The sequence below is a fragment of the Castor canadensis genome, chromosome 2 (assembly GCF_047511655.1).
Source record: "Castor canadensis chromosome 2, mCasCan1.hap1v2, whole genome shotgun sequence".
In the NCBI taxonomy this organism is placed as follows: domain Eukaryota; kingdom Metazoa; phylum Chordata; class Mammalia; order Rodentia; family Castoridae; genus Castor; species Castor canadensis.
Window position 1 is genome coordinate 76,675,088 of NC_133387.1, and position 19,777 is coordinate 76,694,864.

General features: G+C 34.6%; 1 protein-coding gene across 8 annotated transcripts in view; it reads right to left on the reverse strand.

Moving 5' to 3' along the window:
- The window catches only part of Crppa (CDP-L-ribitol pyrophosphorylase A), a 294,009-nt gene that overhangs the window by 136,298 nt on the left and 137,934 nt on the right, over positions 1-19,777 (reverse strand). For 5 of the 8 annotated variants that reach the window (XM_074065075.1, XM_074065077.1, XM_074065073.1 and 2 more), the window contains one exon: positions 12,295-12,426. The exons of 1 other annotated variant lie outside the window; for it this stretch is intronic. In XM_074065075.1, the coding sequence (XP_073921176.1) occupies positions 12,295-12,426 (132 nt within the window). Of the gene's footprint in view, positions 1-12,288; positions 12,427-19,777 lie in introns of those variants that run through there. 2 more of the 8 variants (XR_012445225.1, XR_012445224.1) reach the window with 2 other exon arrangements.

Below are 19,777 nucleotides of genomic sequence, written 5' to 3' on the forward strand. Positions count from 1 at the left end.
CAATGGAATGACGGGTCTGTGGGAAGAAAGAAGAATGAGAATAAGAATAGACTAAATGCTCTAATACCAAGCCACACTGCCATGTTTTAATATTTTCTTCAGCCTTCCCCGGGTGGATCTTAACTCACCTTTTGATGTCTTCCACTTTATTTTTATTACAATGCCTAATAAAATAAAAGTTTCCCCTCCAAACTACATTAAAATATATTAACTGTAATGAATACTTTATCAGTGAAACAAAGAAACAGTATAGGTAAAAGCTGTGGTCACACTTGAAAGAAATAAAATAAAAACAGGCTCAGGCTCCAGAGTTAACGTGTTAGAGAACTGTTTCCTGGGTCTCCATCTTCTGATGTAGGAGTTTTACAAATGGAGAATCTGAGGCCTAGTTTCTTGTCCACATTTAAATAGCTAGTTTTTCAGTACAGAAGAGGACGCTAATTAAGCAGAGTAAAGAAAAAGTTATAATAGTTGTGGAAAAATTCTTTAACCTGAATGCTTGCTTCTATATCCAAATCCCTGAGCATATAAAATGCACAGATTAAGTAGAAAATTGCTACAGGACTTTATAAATTTTATAGACTTTAAATTTTTTATACTTTTTCATATTAGCATATGTTAGCAGTACAAGGGGGTTTCATTGTGACAATTCTATATAAAATTTTTATTATCACAGAAGTTCATATGTAAAATTTATAGAAAATATAACTTATAAATATTTGCACTAAAAGAGTCATTATAAAAATATTGCAGACTACTAGAGTTAAGTTTGTAAATGGTAAGCTATTGGCTTGAAACATTCATACCATAAATAGCAAATTTCTTTAAGTTCACAGCTAGATCATCAGATATAAATTTACAGATAATTAGAACATGTTTCCCCAACATACTTTTATGTCATGGACCTCAATGATTCACATAGCAAAACTGGATTAAAAGTGGTGATGAGTAATTTTTTAAATATATGCTCTTACTATGCAGCCCAGGCTGGCCTTGAACTCACTAATTATGTATGTAGTCAGGGGTGGACTGAAACTGGAAATCTTGCCTCAGCCTCTCAAGTGCCAGGCATGCACCACCATGCTCAGCTAAAAGTAGTATTTTAGGCATAGATTTAAACACTTAACGAGACTGAGATTTGTTATATGGATTAGGCTATAAAATCTCATATTAAATATCCATAGTTGTATTTATATAGTTATTGTAGAAAGAGGCCTGATTTAAATTACTACAATAATTGTGGGGAAAGCTTTATACTGCACTTCTAGTATAAAGCATAAATTTCAAATACTTCCTAATTCACTTGGAACATGAGGAGCTGAACATTGAATGATAAAGTTAGAAGACATGACCTGTAAGTATAAGTTTAAACTATCTTCAAAGGAATTATATTAAATGATTGATTTTCTTTTTGAAGTTGCTGGAATATTTTTAAATCAATTTTAGAAAAAGTGCTTTACTACACTGATATACAGAGTTGAAAAATTCATATATATGAGGCATACCTGTAGTTTAGAAAAGCATATGCCAAGGCTTCTTTACCATATAAAGAAAATGTAGAGAAGTTGAAAAACAGTTATAGTTAGATGGATTTGCCAATTAATTGTCAAAGAATGATCAATAACTTATCCTTCACAGCATTTTAAAACATTTACAAATATAATAGAATGGATGAATCCTTATTTTTTTCAAATCAGTTTTTATAAAGTTTCACACAAGGTATAAATATCCAATTTATAAAATAGATGAACAGGAAGTTATTGCCATGTTATATGATGAATAAAAAAATAATTAAAAGGCTGAAACAATAGAGGAACTATTAAGTTTAATATCACCAAACACAGAAAACGCATATGTGTATAGAAGTAAACACAAATACAAATTGGGATAACAGCATCATGTGTTAATTTTTAAAAGCTTAAGTAATTCTATTTAACTATAAACATCCTATAAGTCACTCTGGAGACATAGCCAAAAATCTTAAAGACCACCTATAGGTCTACCTTATACCAGAAACCCATGTGTATAGTACATACTTTGAAGTCAAAATGATATATGCTGCCTTCCAAAGAGGAGCTATAAACACACTGACAACTATCAAAAGAGGCAGCACTTGATGCTCTAGCCTAAGAAAAATGCTTAAAAGCCTAGAATAGCTTTCTGATCAGAGACTTAAAGGAGTGTACAACAATGATATAGAAAACATGCTAATGTCAATCATAAAGAAGGATTAGATTTAGGGAGCAAAGCCCCACATGTGAATACTACAAAAAGCTCTATTTCATACTACTATGGAAAGCACAAACCAATGCCATTTTAATTTGTAGGTTTTTTCAACATACAGTGAACAGAAGTTCCATTGCATATCTTACACACCTTTAGTGCTTTCAACATACCATCATGCAGGCAGTCAGTACTTAATATGATCAAAGTATATCACATGCAGTATGAAAATGTCATAATGAAGCCCATTAAAGAAGGAGGGGAGGTGCTTGCTATTTGTCTGTGGGGTGTACACTGCTGCAGAAGTATATTTTGCCTTGCCTGTTGATTTCTGAATTGTGTCAACTCTCTCTCTCGTGATACCCCAAGATCTTAAAGATATTTCTAACACAGAGCATAAGCAATAATGCACTTGAACTATGATGCCTGAAGTATTCACTGAAGTTTCCTTATGTTTTCTTCTGGTTCTGAACTCAGATCTACATAAAGGGACAGCACTGGGAAAAGACTGAGTGAAGAAGATAGAGCATCAGTCAGAATCAATCCCTGAGACATCCTGGACCCCTAACCCATGGAAAGCCTACATATGCCCTGCCACACTGAACCCAGTCCCAGTAAGTGGCTGTCTTGAGAAAAGGGGCATGCCATTCCTCCCCACCGGCTGGTTTCAATGCTGCCAACGTATACTTGCATACCCAACAGCCCATTGTGCCAACCATACACACCCTCCAGTACAACAATGGAAATGCATCAAAACACACACAAGGGACCACAAAACCCAGCAGGCCCTATACCTGTTCCCCCACCCACCCCACCACACCCCTATGTTCTGCCCCCACTTTTAGCACCACCTTTACAAACAACCCACGTTTCTATCTCTAGTGACATAGTCATTATCTCCCCTAACTCCCACTGTTTATAGATATTATCACCAAGGGGTTTTCTATATAATATATAAACAACTGGACTTGCACTGAACCTGTAAATTTGTTATTGCTAAACTATACCTCTAGGCCAGGGACTAGTACATCAATCTAACTAACAACTAAGCCAGTCACAACACAAAAATTAAATCAAGCAATTAAAACCTACAATGAGCCAATCAATAACATAGTTCCACAGCACCAGTTAGAATTATAGGGAAAAAAGAAGGGAAGGAAACTACACTCCTCAAAAAAAAAATTCAATAAAGGATATAGTGGAAAATGAAGAAAATGGATACCCAGTTCCTGACCCCCAAAAAACAATGATAAATGTCATTAATGAGTCCAGTGAGGCCCACAAACAATCTCTCAAAGAGGGAACCATAGAAAAGATCACTGAGAAACTCATGGAGAAACAGACACACTTAACAAGAAAGTACAAGATGCACTCAAGAAATTTCAAGACACCAAAAATAAAAAACTTGAGAAGAAGCAAAAACAACTAAATGAGCTCAGAGAGAACTTCAACAAACACAAACTAAAACAAAGGAGACTATAAAAAAAGAGATACATGAAGAAGACAACATGAGATAGGAAAGAAGAGTTTTCTCTCAGAAAAAAGAATAGAACAGAAATCCCTGTAAATAAAAACTCCCTTTAGTCAAACAAAGTGGAAGGCCATTCCAGCAGACTAGAACAAGTAGAAGACAGAATCTCAGAGATCAAAGATAAAATAGATATTAAAGAAAAGCAGAAGAACTCTTAGTGAAACAACTCAAGAGCTATGAAAGAAATATGCAAGAAACCAGTGACTCCATCAAAAGGCCAAACCTAGAACTATGGGCATTGAAGAAGGAGAAGAGGTGCAAGCCAAATGGATGCACAATATATTCAACAAAATAATAACAGAAAATTTCCCAAATCTCAAGAAAGTATTGTCCACTCAAGTACAGGAAGCCTCCAGGACACCAAACAGACCTGACCAAAATAGAATCTCTCTGTGGCATATTATCATTAAAACAACTAGCACAGAGAACAGAAAAAGAATACAGAAAGCTGTAAGAAAGAAAAAAACAAATAACTTATAAAGGTAAATTCATCAAAATAACAGCAGATTTCTCAACAAAAACCTTAAAATCAAGAAGGGCAAGGACTGAGATATTTCGAGCACTGAAGGAAAATAGTTTCAGCCTTAGGATACTCTATGCAGCAAAACTATCATTTAAAATTGACAGAGGAATAAAAGTCTTTCATGATACACAGAAACTGAAACAATATATGACCACCAACCCACCACTACAGAAGATTCTACAAGAAATTCTGCACACAGAAGATGAAAGCAAACAAAACCATGGGAGTATGGGAAGTATTAAACTGCAGGAAAAGAAAAGACAAATAATCAGAGAGTAGCACTGATTTGGCTGCACACACTCAAATCCATAGACAACAAAAACAACTAACTGCAGGAATCACCACATACCTACCAATATTAACACTGAATGTCAATGTACTCAATTCTGCCCATCAAAAAACACCATTTGGCAAACTGGATTGAAATGGAAGATCTGACAATCTGCTGTTTACAAGAGACCCACCCTATTGACAGAATAAACACTGGCTTAGGGTGAAAGGCTAGAAGAAGATTTACCAAGCTAATGGCCCCCCAAAACATGCAGGAGTAGCAATACTTATATTAGACAAAAAAGAATTCAAACTTACATTAGTCAAATGAGACAAAGAAGGTTACTTCATACTAATAAAAAGGCAACACATCAAAAGAATTATAACCTATATGCACCCAGTGTCAGTGCACTAAACTTTATCAAACATACACTAAAAGCACATATAGACACCAACACAATGGTAGTGGGAGACTTTAATACCACTTTATCACCAATAGATAGGTATCTAGAAAAAAAAAATCCTAGAACTAAATAACACCATAGATCAAATGGACCTAACTGATGTCTATAGAATATTTCACCCTGCAGCAGCACAATATATAATATTCTCAAAAGCCCATGGAACTTTCTCCAAATTAGACCATATCTTAGGGCATAAAGCAAGTTTCAACAAATATAAGAAAATTGAAATAACGCCTGTATTCTATCTGATCACAATGCACTAAAACTATAACTCAACAAAAACAGCAATAGAAAATACAAAAACAATAGGAAGCTGAACAACACATTGTTCAATGATCAGTGGGTCATAGAATAAATAAGAGAGGAAATCAAAAAGTTCCTGGAATTTAATGAAAATGAAAACACAACTGATAAGAACCTACAGGAAACAGCAAAGGCAATCATAAGAGGAAAGTTTATAGCCATGAGTGCATATAGTAAAAGGACAGAAAGATCTCAAATAAATGACCTAATGCTACATCTCAAACAAGAACAAGCAGAACCCCAAACAAGCAGAAGGGCCAAAATTAATGAAATAGAGACCAAAAACACCAAACAAAGAATGGACTAAACAAAAAGCTGGTTCTTTGAAAAAATAAACAAGATTGACAAGCCTCTGGCAAATCTGACTAAAATGAGGAAGGAAAAGATCCAAATTAGTAAAATCAGAAACAAAAAGGGGGAAATAACAACAAACACCAAGGAAATCCAGGGAATCATCAGAGACTACTTTGAGAACCTACATTCAAATAAAATGGAAAATCTTGAAGAAATGGACAAATTTCTAGATATTTATGACCATCCAAAATTGAACCAAGATGATATTAACCACCTAAATGGATCTATAACACGTAATGAAATTGAAGCAGCAATAAAGACTCTCCCAAAAAAGAAAAGTGCAGGACCTGATGGATTCTGCAATGAATTCTACCAGACCTTTAAGGAAGAACTAATACCAACCCTCATTAAACTTTTCCATGAAATAGAAAGGGAAGGAACACTGCCTAACTTATTTTAGGAAGCCAGTATTACACTCATCCCCAAAACTGGACAAGAACACAACCAAAAAGCAGAACTACAGGCCAATGTCCTTAATGAACACTGATGCAAATATTATAAATAAAACAACAGCAAACTGAATCTAACAACCTATCACAAAGATCATTCACCATGACAAAGTCAGCTTCATCTCAAGGATGCAGGGATGCTTCAACAAATGCAAATCATTAAATGTAATTTACCACATTAACAGAAGCAAAGACAAAAACCACTTGATTATCTCAATAGAAACACAAAAAAGGTCTTTGATAAAATTTAACACCATTTCATTACAAACACTCTGAGGAAACTAGAAATAGAAGGAATGTACCTCAACATTATAAAGGCTATATATCATACTTAATGGGGAAAAACTGAAACCATTTCCCCTGGAGTCAGGAATGAGACAAGGGTGCCCACTCTCCCCACTCCTATTCAATACAGTCCTGGAATTCCTAACCAGAGCAATAATGCAAGAACAAGAAATAAAAGGAATACAAATAGATAAAGAAGTAGTCAAACTATCCCTATTCACAGATGACATGATCTTATACCTTAAAGACCCAAAAAACTCCACCTAAAAACTCATAGACACCATAAATAGCTTCAGTAAAGTTGCGGGATAAAAAATCAATTTACAAAATCGGCAAACTTTCTATTCACCAACAATGGGCAGACTGAGAATGAACATAGGAAATACATTTTCAATAGCTTCAAAAAAAATTAAATACCTAGGAATAAACTTAACAGAGGATATAAATGATCTTTACAAGGAGAACTACAAACCATTAAAGAAAGAGATCAAAGAAGATTACAGAAGATGGAAAGAGATCTCCCATGCTCATGGATTGATACAATCAACACAGTAAAAATGGCTATACTACCAAAAGCACTCTACATGTTCAATGCAATTCCCATAAAAATCCCAATGACATTCATTACAGAGGTTGAAAAATCTACCCTAATGTTCATTTGGAAACACAAAAGACTGTGAATAGCCAAGGCAATACTGAAGAAAAAAAGCAATGCTGGAGGTATCACAATACCCAACTTCAAACTACACTACAGAGCCATAGCAATAAAAACAGATAGTACTGGCATACAAAAAGAGACATGAAAACGAGCAGAACAGAATAGTGGATCCCAATATGAATCCACACAACTATACTCATCTACTCTTTGACAAAAGTGCCAAAAACATAAGATGAAGAAAAGACAGCCTCTTCAACAAATGTTGCTGGGAAAAGTGGCTAATCTGCCTGCAGAACACTGAAACAAGATCTGTGCCTATCACCCTGTACTAGTATCAGCTCAAGGTAGATTAAGGACTTTAATATCAGACCTGAAACCTTGAAGCTTGTACAGGAAAGAGCAGGGAATACTTTCGAAGCAATAGGTATAGTCAAGGACTTCCTCAGTAGAACTCAAGTGGCTCAGCAACTAAGAGAAAGGCTGGACAAATGGGACTACATGAAATTAAAAAGCTTCTGTACAACAAAAGAAATGGTCTCTAAATTGAAGAGGCCACCCACAGAATGGGAGAAAATTTTTGCTAGCTGTACATCAGACAAGGGACTAATAACCAGAATATACAAGCAGCTCAAAAAGCTAAACTCTCCCAAAATGAATGACCCAATAAAAAAATGGGCAACTGAACTAAACAGAATTTTTCAAAGGAAGAAGTCCAAATGGCTAAAAAACACATGAAAAAATGTTTCCCATCCCTGGCCATGAAGGAAATGCAAATCAAAACTACACTAAGATTCCACCTCACTCCTATTAGAATTGCTATCATCAAGAACATCAATAACAACAAATGCTGGTGAGGATGCAGGGTAAAAGGAACCCTCATCCACTGCTGGGGGGAATGTAAACTAGTATAACCACTTTGGAAAACAATATGGAGGCTTCTAAAAAAACTGAACATAGATCTGCCATATGATTCAGCAATACCACTCCTAGGGATATACCAGAAGGAATGTGACTCAAGGTACTACAAAGGTATCTGCACACTCATGTTTACTGCAGCGCTATTCACAATAGCCAAGCTATAGAAACAGCCAAGGTGCTCCACTACCAACAAATGGATTAAGAAAGTGTGGTAATTATACACAATAGAATTTTACTCAGCTGCAAAGAATGAAATTTTGTCATTCATAGGTAAATGGATGGAACTGGAGAACATCATTTTAAGCGACGTTAGCCAGGCTCAGAAGGCCAAAAATCGCATGTTCTCCCTCATATGCAGATTATAGACCTAAAACAAATACAGTAATATTATTGGACACAGGTCACACACTAAGGGGAGACAGTTCACAGGAAGGATAGGGAAAGAGAAGGAAACTAAAAACTTGAATGTGGTTGATATGCTCACTGTACAGGAACAAATATAGTAATCTTAAACCGGTAGAGGCCACTATGGGAAGGGACCAGAAAGTAGTGAAGAGGTCTGGTAGAGATGAACCAATTTGGGTTGTAATACACATGTGCATGGAAACAACACAAGGAATCTCCCTGTATAGCCATCTTTATCTTAAACCAGCAAAAATTATCTTTTATGTTTTCTCTTCTACAAAATTAGAGAACAAGGGGGCAGACCAGGTTCTGCCCAGAAGTAGGGGGTGGCCCAAATAATGTATACACATGTAAGTAAATGAAAAAATGATAAAAGAAAAGAAAAAGAAAAAAATGAGAGGATATGAAGGAGTAATACACGTGGCAAATATGATCAAGGTACATTACTCAGAAATAAAAATTTCACAATGAAACTGCTTTGTACAACTAATTTATGCTAATAAAATTTTTTTAAAAAACTTTATGCTGTATAGCAAATAAAAAAACTTTGACAATTACAGATACTGAATTAACTGAGTAGAAAAATTCATGTAGAAGTAAAATTCTGTCTAGAAGTAGTGGTGTATTTCCTTAAGATTTATATTCCAAACAGTGTTTTCCAATGTTGTCCTAAAGAATACTGAGTTCTTCATGATTAAGGGGTTACAAAATCAAATGGAAAATGATACATCCCTTTTCTACAATTTGAAGAGATGAAATGCTTATTAGTGTGCTATGAATTTGTGAGAAACATTTTATTTTAGGAAGTCTAAATATTTATTGATGTTTCTCAAACTTTTTAGCCATAGCCCCCCCCCCCCTTTTTTTTAGTACTGGGGATTGAACTCAGGATCTACACCTTGAGCCACTCCACCAGACCTCTTTTGTGAAGAGTTTTTTGAGATAGGGTCTTGTGTACTATTTGTCTGCACTGGTTTGAAACTGCCATCCTCCTGATCTCTGCCTCCTGAGTAGCTAGAATTACAGGCATGAGCCACAGTGTCCTATTTACCCCTGACCCTTTTTAATGGCATATACTATGAGACATCCCAGGGTCCTTGCAATGCTCTTTCAAGTGGAATCAAGTATTGGACAGTGTGTTCGATTATTGATTCATCTTGCACTTGTGTGTTTGAGGGCAGAATAAGCCTTATACATTAAACATTCACATACCCAAAATATATTCACTGTTGTCTTTTAAGAAGAAACAAGCAATACATACATAGATAAGCTATCTTTGCTTCCTAAAATAATAGAGATGTCTGGAAAAGCTTTGGGTTTGTCTCCTCTACACTTTTTGTAACTTACTAGAGATCTAGCTTTGAAGGTCTCAGCTCAAAATAACAAGGCCTGATATGAAGCAATGGCCCCCAAAGGCTTCTCCTTTTCCAATTAGGAAGTTCTCTCAGAATTGCATATGAGCAATTCCATGTTTAATGCATATATGTTCCATATAATATTTGGGATATACTTAATGCTGAAAATTACTCATGGTTTATTTGAAATTTACATTTAACAAGGCATCCAGTATTTTACCTGGCAACCCTATTCTCTATAATGCATGCACCAACTTTTTGCTTTTGTCTAAATCATAGAACAATAAGAGTTTCAGAGACTGTGTACACTCTTTTCTGTTTTTCCTCTTTTGAGATTTGCCTCAATAAACTATTTTATATCTATACGGTGTGACATTAGCAATGTGTGCCCACAACTCCTTTGCAAACATAAGTAAAATAACTGATTTTTCCTGCCATATTATGAGTAATTCAACAAAAAATAATGACACACTAAAGAGGAAATATTCATGAGCAAGGATATAGATTTGAGTTATTACTTTGCCAGTTATCTGACCTTGGGCAAGACTTTGGTTTCCGGAGTCTAATAGTCTCTACAGATTCATTTTATATTTTCATAACTCTAAATAGGCTAAATTTGCCAGTGTCTTGATAAACTGAGGTAATGCTTGCATATTTTGGAGGCAATGGAAACAGCTACCTCCAAGTTAAAGAAAACCAAAGGACTAGCTAAATGATAGTCCTTATATTTACTGTATATTTGGTTTTGAGACTGGGTATCACTATGTTGCCCTGGCTGGTGTTGAACTCAGTGATCTAGGGCTGCAGGTGCCTCACATGCCTGGCTTGTTAGTCCTTACACTTAATTAAAATTCATTTATTTCAAACATAAATGTCACTTATAGACTAAAAATATACCTTAAATAAGTTCACAAATTATAACTATTTATCACACATATAAAATTTTGAGTATCTGTCATTTCCTAGACAGCTAGTACTTACCAAATCACTTTTATTCCAAACCACTAAAAAGGCAATTGAAAAACTTGATAAAACTTGTCTGTGGTATCTCCAAGAAATTATAACATTCTCACAGGTGTGATGGAAGCTACCTATGTGCAAAGGATATACCCAATATCTGTAACAGATTCTCCAAATACTGTTTTAAATAGGATTCCTCTGGACAAAGCATCCATAATGCTAGCTCATTTTGCCTTAACTTGTTATTAAAGACAGTGACGATAAATGTATTTCTTTAGTTGAGTACTACGCTTTCCTGCCCTCCCATAATCTGAATCTTAGGCATTGATTTCAAGTGCTTAAATGACATGCTAGGAGAGAAGAACGCTTGACTACTAGTATTAAAATACAAAATAAAAGTAAGAAGTTTCAAATTGCACCAATGGGCATGACTGGTACACATGGATGGCAGCTAGTTAAATAGAGGAATTCACCTAATTTGAAATTTAAATTCAAAATTAGAACATAATTATAAAAAATGGCATTTATCTAAATTTCAATTTTAACTGAGTATTTGATATTTTTGTTTGTTAAATCTAGCAATCCTCAATGGATCACCCAGTCTGAGATATTTCCAGTTGATATATTTTTCCTAAAACATTTTTTTTCTTTTATTCATATGTGCACACAATGTTTGGGTCATTTCTTCCCCACTGCCCCCACCCCCTCCCACCCCCTCCTTTCCCCACTCCCTCTCCCTCTCTCCCCCTACCTCCTCACTACCAGGCAGAAACTATTTTGCCCTTATCTCTAATTTTGTTGAAGAGAGAGTATAAGCAATAATAGGAAGGACCAAGGGTTTTTGCTAGTTGAGATAAGGATAGCTATACAGGGAGTTGACTTGCATTGTTTTCCTGTGCATGTGTGTTACCTTCTAAGTTAATTCTTCTCGAACTAACCTTTTCTCTAGTTCCTGGTTCCCTTCTCCTATTGGCCTCTGTTGCTTTAAAGTATCTGCATTAGTTTCTCTGCATTGAGGGCAACAAATGCTATCTAGATTTTTGGGTGTCTTACCTATCCTCCCAAGTGTGCTCTCACTTTATCACGTGATCAAAGTCCAATCCCCCTGTTGTGTTTGCCCTTGATCTAATGTCTGCATATGAGGGAGAACATACAATTTTTGGTCTTTTGGGCCAGGCTAACCTCACTTAGAATAATGTTCTCCAGTTCCATCCATTTACTTGCAAATGATAACATTTCATTCTTCTTCATGGCTGCATAAAATTCCATTGTGTATAAATACATTTTCTTAATCCATTCGTCAGTAGTGGGGCATCTTGGCTGTATCCATAACTTGGCTATTGTGAATAGTGCTGCAATAAACATGGATGTGCAGGTGCCTCTGGATCACCCAGTCTGAGATATTTCCAGTTGATATGTTTTTCCTAAAACATTTGTTTTGATTTTTATTTTTCTCCTAGATTTTGGAGAGTCCACTTAGGATAGTTATAATTTTCCCCATCATTAACATCGATTTGTTTTTAACAAAATCGCTTTCCTACTATTAAGATTATAGTCTACAGACATATATTAAGAAGACGTCAACATGTCACCTACCTGTGAGTAACTTATGAGAAGGCCACATAATAAAATATTTCTCTTTTTCACTTCCTTTGCAAATTCCCTAATCCACATTAAGTTTTCCATTCTCTGACTGAGAGGCACCAATTTGAAATCAAAGAAATGCACCTGTAAAATATACACAAGAAAGTATCATTCCTTTCAACTTTCCTCTTAAAAAAACTAACACTCAAAACAATGATAATATTCAAATAATTTTTATTAATTTTTATTTATTTATGGTTGTGTTTCAAGTCATAATTATTTTTAAAAGACAACAAATCCTCTTTTATAAAGACACAGTAAATACTCACTTGAGATTGCCATGTTGAAAAATTTAAAATCCTAACATTTTATTTCAGTACATCAGTAGAATATATAAATATGATTTCATTAACTTAACTCACAATTTTAACTAGCTTTGCTACTTACCATGCATATTAATAAATTAACACTATATTGAAATTCATTGGTGGTAATTAAGTAAAGTATTTCAGGAGAATTAATAATTGGCATCTCTAACAGATGATTATTTCTTAAATTAAACCCAGAGGGCTTTTGTATAGAATGATATTTTTAGCAGTGTTAAGCTGTGCTCCTGAAAATACTCAAATGATGATTTTTTAGAAAATAAATGTTTTAGAAAATTAAAGCAGAAGGAAGGACATTCTGTGGGCTAAGCAGGTGAAGACTAGATAATGAGATAAGGTCACCCTGCGACCTTGGGCTCACCTTCACTTGGCTCTGTTTCAAAGGTAGTATTTCATCTGTTTCAGGAGGCAGTGTCACTTAAGACAAAAATAACTCCTGTCTGGTGACCCACAAGTAGGCTTGAGGCACTGTGAGTGAGCTATCAGGTCATATACTAGACCTTCCATTGTACAGTTTAGCTTGTAAACAGGTATTTCAAACCTGAACTGTAAATGTCCACCAGCTATTGCAAGAGATGCTGGTTCCTGTTTGTAACTTAAGCCTCCTAAAAGGATTGCTCACATACCACCTTCTGTGATCTCCTTCCCTTACCCATGAACTGCCAGGGGAGTGCGTAGTGGGAAGCAGCCCCCATACTGATAAGAGGTGGTAAGATGAAGAAAGGAACCCAGCTCTGCCCTGTTGAGCAAACTAGTGCTTACAAAAGCTTCTTTCCATGAATTTGCAATGTTCAGGTGAACCAAATTCACTGATGGTAGGGGTACAAACCAAAAGCAAACTAATTCACCAATCAGGAAGTAAAGTGAAAGGAAGGAAGTGAAGTCAGATAACAGGATGTAAAACTTTCTCAAAAGCCAGATGACAATGTAAGGTTTGTTGTAACTCTCTCCTCTTTGTCCTGACTATTCTTACCTAGGAAATTTTCTTATGAGCTGATGCCACTTCTGGATTATATGAACCTGATTCCCATGTTTACCAATCACATAGAAGGTAATTTCTTTACAGAAACATGTGTTATAGCAAAAACATCTAGGCTGAAGTGAAAGACATGATACTACAGTTTCCAGAGTTCCTATAAACTCATAAGATGTATCAATAGAGGCTGGAAGATTTTCACTCCAACTATATGTCTATAAAATATAGCATGCTCAATTCCTCGGAGCCAAAAAAAAAAAAGTTAATGCCACTTAAAAGGAAATCAGTAAGTCAAAAGTGCTGTTTATCACAGATTCCATGAATTAAAAGAAACATAAAAGTGAGTTCTAGGAAAGCTATTTATACATCTCACCGCCTTATCCTTCTTCCCATCAAATCAAATACTTAAATGACAGGGAAACGATGAGACACGAAGTAGCAAGACAAAGACGAAACATTACAGGTCCTTACTGTGAATATTTACTATATGTTTAGCATTGTGTCAATTGATGCAAATAACTTTTAAAGCAACACAGGTATGGATCTTGACCTTAGGAAATATATAACCAAGTTAACAAAATTCAAGCATGAAGTAGTAGACCACATTTCAAAACTCTCTTTTACCAGACACAAAGGCCTGATGCCGTCATGAAAAATGGGAAAATCTCTAACAGATGTTCTTCTTGATACCATGATCTTAAGTATATACTTTACATTGTGCTACTAATTTTGAACTTATAAAACACAAACTCATAAGTGATTACTTATGAGTAACCAGCAGAAAAACTTTGTACAAAAACACAATTGATTTCAATTTAAAAACAAAACAAAACAAACAAATAAAAAACAAGTAGGTTTTATAACTACAGCAGAGAGTTGCAAAATAGTTATGATAACTCTGGAGAAAAATGTTTTTGTCTTAATACAACAAACTTACAGCCTGGAAAAGTTTCTCATCCACTGAAATGTAGCAAAACATTTTATCTAAGTGGTGTTCTGTAGATGTACAAGAATATATAAAATAGACATATTTTTAAATACTGGGCTGTGCACTAATTCACATGGAAATAACAGTAAAACATCATTTCTAGTTCAGGATGAAATTTCAAACAGTTCTTTCTCATGTATACATAAAAAAAATAAGAATATCCTACCCTCTATAAAGGACTTTCTAATTTCATTTGAATGAATGGACGCAAAGTTACTTGAGTGTATTAATATACTGCTTTAAACAGTGTCATGGCTTTGTGATGGACAAGGTTTCCAGCACTCAATGTGTGAACTGGGCTCCTCTGCACCTCCTGTATCTTGTACATTCAGTTCTGCATGTGCTTTAGCTTTATCAAGCAATCATTTCACATATTCCTGGTCCCTGGTGAATTCCATCTTTTCTTCATATTTTAAAATGTGATTTTCACTTGTCTCTGTAGAAGGTAAGTCCATTAAAGGAATATAACGAACTACTGAGTACATTCTTTAAAACCTACATATTACACTTCAGTCTTATTCCAGAGTTCAGGTTCACAGGAACACCAAAGAAGGAAGTCAAGATTAATGGTATGAGGGGAAATTCATTGTTTATTTTGCTAAGAAGAAAGTCACTGTGGTGAGACTTATGTACCAAAAATGCATTGCATAAGGCCCACCAAAGTGGAAGGAAGAAGAATCAAAATGGAAGTTTTGGTAATTATAAAAGAAATGACTTAGAAAGAAACAGCAGAGAGACCAGACAGCTTCCTGCAAATCCACACAATAGATACTTCAAAATTATCCACATATGCGTACAGAAAAGTAAATTGGGTGAATTAGAAGTTCAACATCTTCAAAACATCATGTTTAAAAGAAAGTATGGGGTAAATCTAATAACTGTGAAGCTGGTCAATTACTAAACACAGCAAAATAACAGTTTATCTCAAGGATTACGAAAAATTCAGAAAAAACTTTCATCTTACTTCAGTTATTTATGAATTATATGGATTGTATTACTGTAAACTACTTCAATTTAAGGAACTTTACTTTTAAAAAGAAAAGCCATCTAATATTGAACCACTTCACTGAAAAACAAGTTTAAATCATTGTCATCATGAAAGTCGACTCATAATTCTGATGAATACAAACTAATTAATTTATAAGCTATCATAGAAAAATCAAAGCAAGTGCCTAACAACTAATTTATAAAGCTTCACAAAGTAAAATACCAGCAATATTAACAGGTCGGGAAATAACAGCTTTTAATAAAAAGTAGTAAATGAGAAAAAACAATACTTTGCATTAAGATATTAACCAAAGATTTGAAGGTTTCCTTTGATTCAAAGAATTAAAAAGTAAATATTTTATAATATCAGCATAAAGGCTATATTTGAGTACATACTTTGTGTTAGATCCTCATTTAAAAGACCAAAAAACCAACCCAGAATTTTATGTTTGAAAAAAATACTTGAAAGCATTTTATAAAACACATAAAATAAACTTTTTCTTCAAATTATTTCACAAGATGATTTTTCCTATCAAACCATAATTTTGCCATTGCTGTATTGTGGGAAAGTTATCTTTAGCATTATATACATCTATACTTATCTTAACATCTGTACCATCTGTAAATAATTTTAGAAAGAAAAGTTAAAAGCAATCCTAATGATTAATATGCAGTGTTGATAAATGTTATCTGCATTTATTTTTCTCTGAGAAAACTATCAGAGAATATAAATTAGCAAAGAAGTTACAAAAAAGCTAGGACATGATTCTTCAAAACTTCCCTGAGTTTACTCAACTTTATTTATACAGCTGCTGTCTCTTCACTTCCAAAGCATTTATGTTCTAAGAAATTCACCATAAATTGAAAATACTGGTAAGTCAAAAATGCACTTACTATACCTAAACTACCACATATTGTAGCTTAGCAACACAGTGCAGTGTTGCTAAATATCAGTTCTTTTCCTTTGTGACACATGGCTGACTAACAGTGACAGCCAACTACCACTGTAGCAGATTATCAAATCATATCCATCCTGGAAAAAATAACTAATTTAAAAATTGAAGAATGGTTTCTGTCCAATATATATACCACATATGCACAATCATAAAATCAAAAGAGCTCATGTAAACTTTCTTCAATTGGGACTACCTGCATATTTTGGTGACTTATCAAAATTTCATTTTATATTATAAAATTTGATAATAAAGTTGTTTACAGGTCACCTAGATAAGTGTTACATGATTTTTTAAAAATACAATAAATACTTTTTGAAGTCATTTCACAAAAAAAGCAGATTTGGGCATTTAGGACAATCACTATAACGTCCATAAATTTATATTATCTGGAACTCCTAATAATTGATTCTGATCAAGTCTACCTTCACACATGTTTTTTAAATATATATGACTGTTCTTCATCCTTATGGGTATGCATCTATGTCTATACCTTTAAGGAAGCAGGTACTTATTATAGTCTTTATATACTGGCTTTGTCTGGGAAAGTCCTATGGCAGACATGGCATTGGGACACACCATAAACTCAGGACAGCTACAGCTGGCCAGATGCCAAGGGTTGCATAGCTTGCCTATACGAAGGGCGATCTGGAGCCTGGGACTACTGACACTGTCCCAACAGTAGGAGCAGGTTGCAGATCCAAGGCGAAGTCCTGTACTTAATGTCCTCCCTTTCAAGTAAAGGGGATTTTGTAACAGGTGTTTAGAAATTGCTGTGTTGAAAACCACTTATTCTTTACTTGGTCCTTTAAATTAACTAAAAGGAAGAGAAAAGTGTGGTATTTTTCTATTTGTATGTCTTTGCCCTAAGCCATTCTGTCTGCAGCCACCTTTGAACCCAGGAAAGACAGGACTGACTGGGGATCTTTACACTGAGATGAGGAAACTGCCCCCAAGAAAAGGAACAACAGAACTTCCACAGCAGGCAACAATGACTTTCATCCTGAACAGATTGCTCTCCTCAAGTGATGACAGTGATAACAACTTCTCTAAGACCCCTTCAATCAACCATAGAGCTGGATTGATGTGCTTACTTTGCCCAAGTAATGAACCACCTCTCTTTGCAATTCACCATTACTCTTCTCTTCATTTAGTGTATAGGGGTGACTGGCCAGATCTGACATGTGGAACCCCTGGGCTGAGCCTGGTATCTAAAATGCTAGTTAAAGCTTTGGTGTGTCATGCCTAAAGAAAATGGACCCTTTAAGCATTAGCCACTCCCAACTCCCAGAGGAATAAAAGCAAAGATTGAATTGGCTCCACAAAGCTGCTGGAATTACTTTTATTCCAGGGACTTTTTTGTATCTTTCCACTTTTGCAAGCATCAACTGCTTTTTATCACTATTCAGTGAAGCAGAGAAACAAGTGAATTGAGAGGCCTTTTGAGTAGGATCTTTGGTAAGTCTGTTCCCATAGGGCACATTCAATCCTGCTTTGCTTGTCATTTGAAGAAGCCACCTCTCTTAACAAGAATTTTGAAGTTTTGTAGTTGTTTTCTGATTTTTCTGTCTTTTGAGCTCTTTCAGGATATTCTAGGTTTAGGCCAGTTTTATTTTTAGATAAGGAAACTTGAAATTCTGCAGGTCCAAATAGTAAGAAGAGAACAAGGTACAGGAACCAGGATGTTTCTGTTTGAGGTTTCTGTTGTACTTTTCTTAAGAATAAAAAGCACAAAGTATACCTTGTCCCTGAGGGAGAATTTTACATGACTATATGAGAGAGCGAGAAAGAGAGAGACAGAGAGATAGACAGACAGACAGCCAGAAGAATGGTTTTCCTGAGAGCACACTCTGAATTAATGTAATTATTTTTAATGTGTCATTTTGTGTATGTTTATTAGTCTGTGTCTATAATGATTGACTTGATGGAGCTTAAAGTCTAGTAGCTGCAGCAACATTCCTGTTAAGAGATTTACTCTTGCTTCAACAACCAAGATGAGCCTCTCACAAAATAAGTCCTAAACAAACAGCATTGGGAACAACTTAATCTACTGGAGTTAATAGAAGTAATTGACAAATGTACTTGTGACATCTAAAAGTTTGCATTTTTAGCATATCTGATGTGAACTAAAATTGAAATTTTTAGCATGCCTAGTTTAAAAACTTTTTTTTGCATGTGTGTGTGGTTCTTAAACTGCTATTATAAAGTTAATATGTAAAAACTGTTATCTCTAATCAGTTATCCAAGCTTCATATCTCAGTCAAGTCTAACCAAATGCAAGCATTCAAGAACTTTCTCTCTAAGAAGAAAAATGGATTTTACAGATAGTAAAAGCTGTTTCCATTCTGTCATAAGGATAGTTTGAATTAAACTCTCTTTTGCAATGAATGGAGCTATTAACAAATGTGTTTTTATAAGTTGCTTTGTAATAAAAGCAGTTTAAGATGGCTTTTTTTCCCTGGGTCTTCATTAAAATATAAGACAATTAAGAGTATTTTATTAAAAGTAATTTTGTCTAAGTTCAAAAATTTTGCAAATTTATAAAAAAGAATCAGCAAATAGGAAAGAGATAGAAGAAAGGTCTAGAAATAACTTTTTGGAGAAGTTAAAAGGAAAATAAAATTCTTTTGACTGAGGAAGGATTTTGTGAAGTAAGGTTTGTCCTAAAGGATTGCCCCAGAATGGTAAAAGGATACAACAAAACCCAGAAGGCTCAGAAAAGCTGAAGTGTAAAAACAGGTTTCAAAAAGTATATAAAAGACGGAGTATACAAAAAGATTGTGTAAGTTCGCTACAATTTAAGAATTATCCAAACAATTTTCTAAAGTCTAAATTTAATGTACTGATATAAAACTAGAACCTAATTCTCTATGACTATATCAAGGCTATCTTTAAAATAATATTCTGTTATTACTAATATTTCTAAGAACCTGGCTTAAAAAAGAGATTTTGTATTTTGTCAAGGTAATTGTTAGTGTTTTTTATACATTTTGTCAGGCTTTTGATTACTTAGGATGCTGAGTCTTAACTAAATTAGAGTTTTATTAAATATCTGTTTATGGCAAACTTTTTTAAATGACCAACTTATAATTGTGGTTAAATAAACTATTATGTTAAGTAATTCTAACACAGAGAGTGCCCTATACATATGACTAAAAATATGTAGAGCTGCAGTCTAAATTTTAATAAATTTTGTGCACGTTTA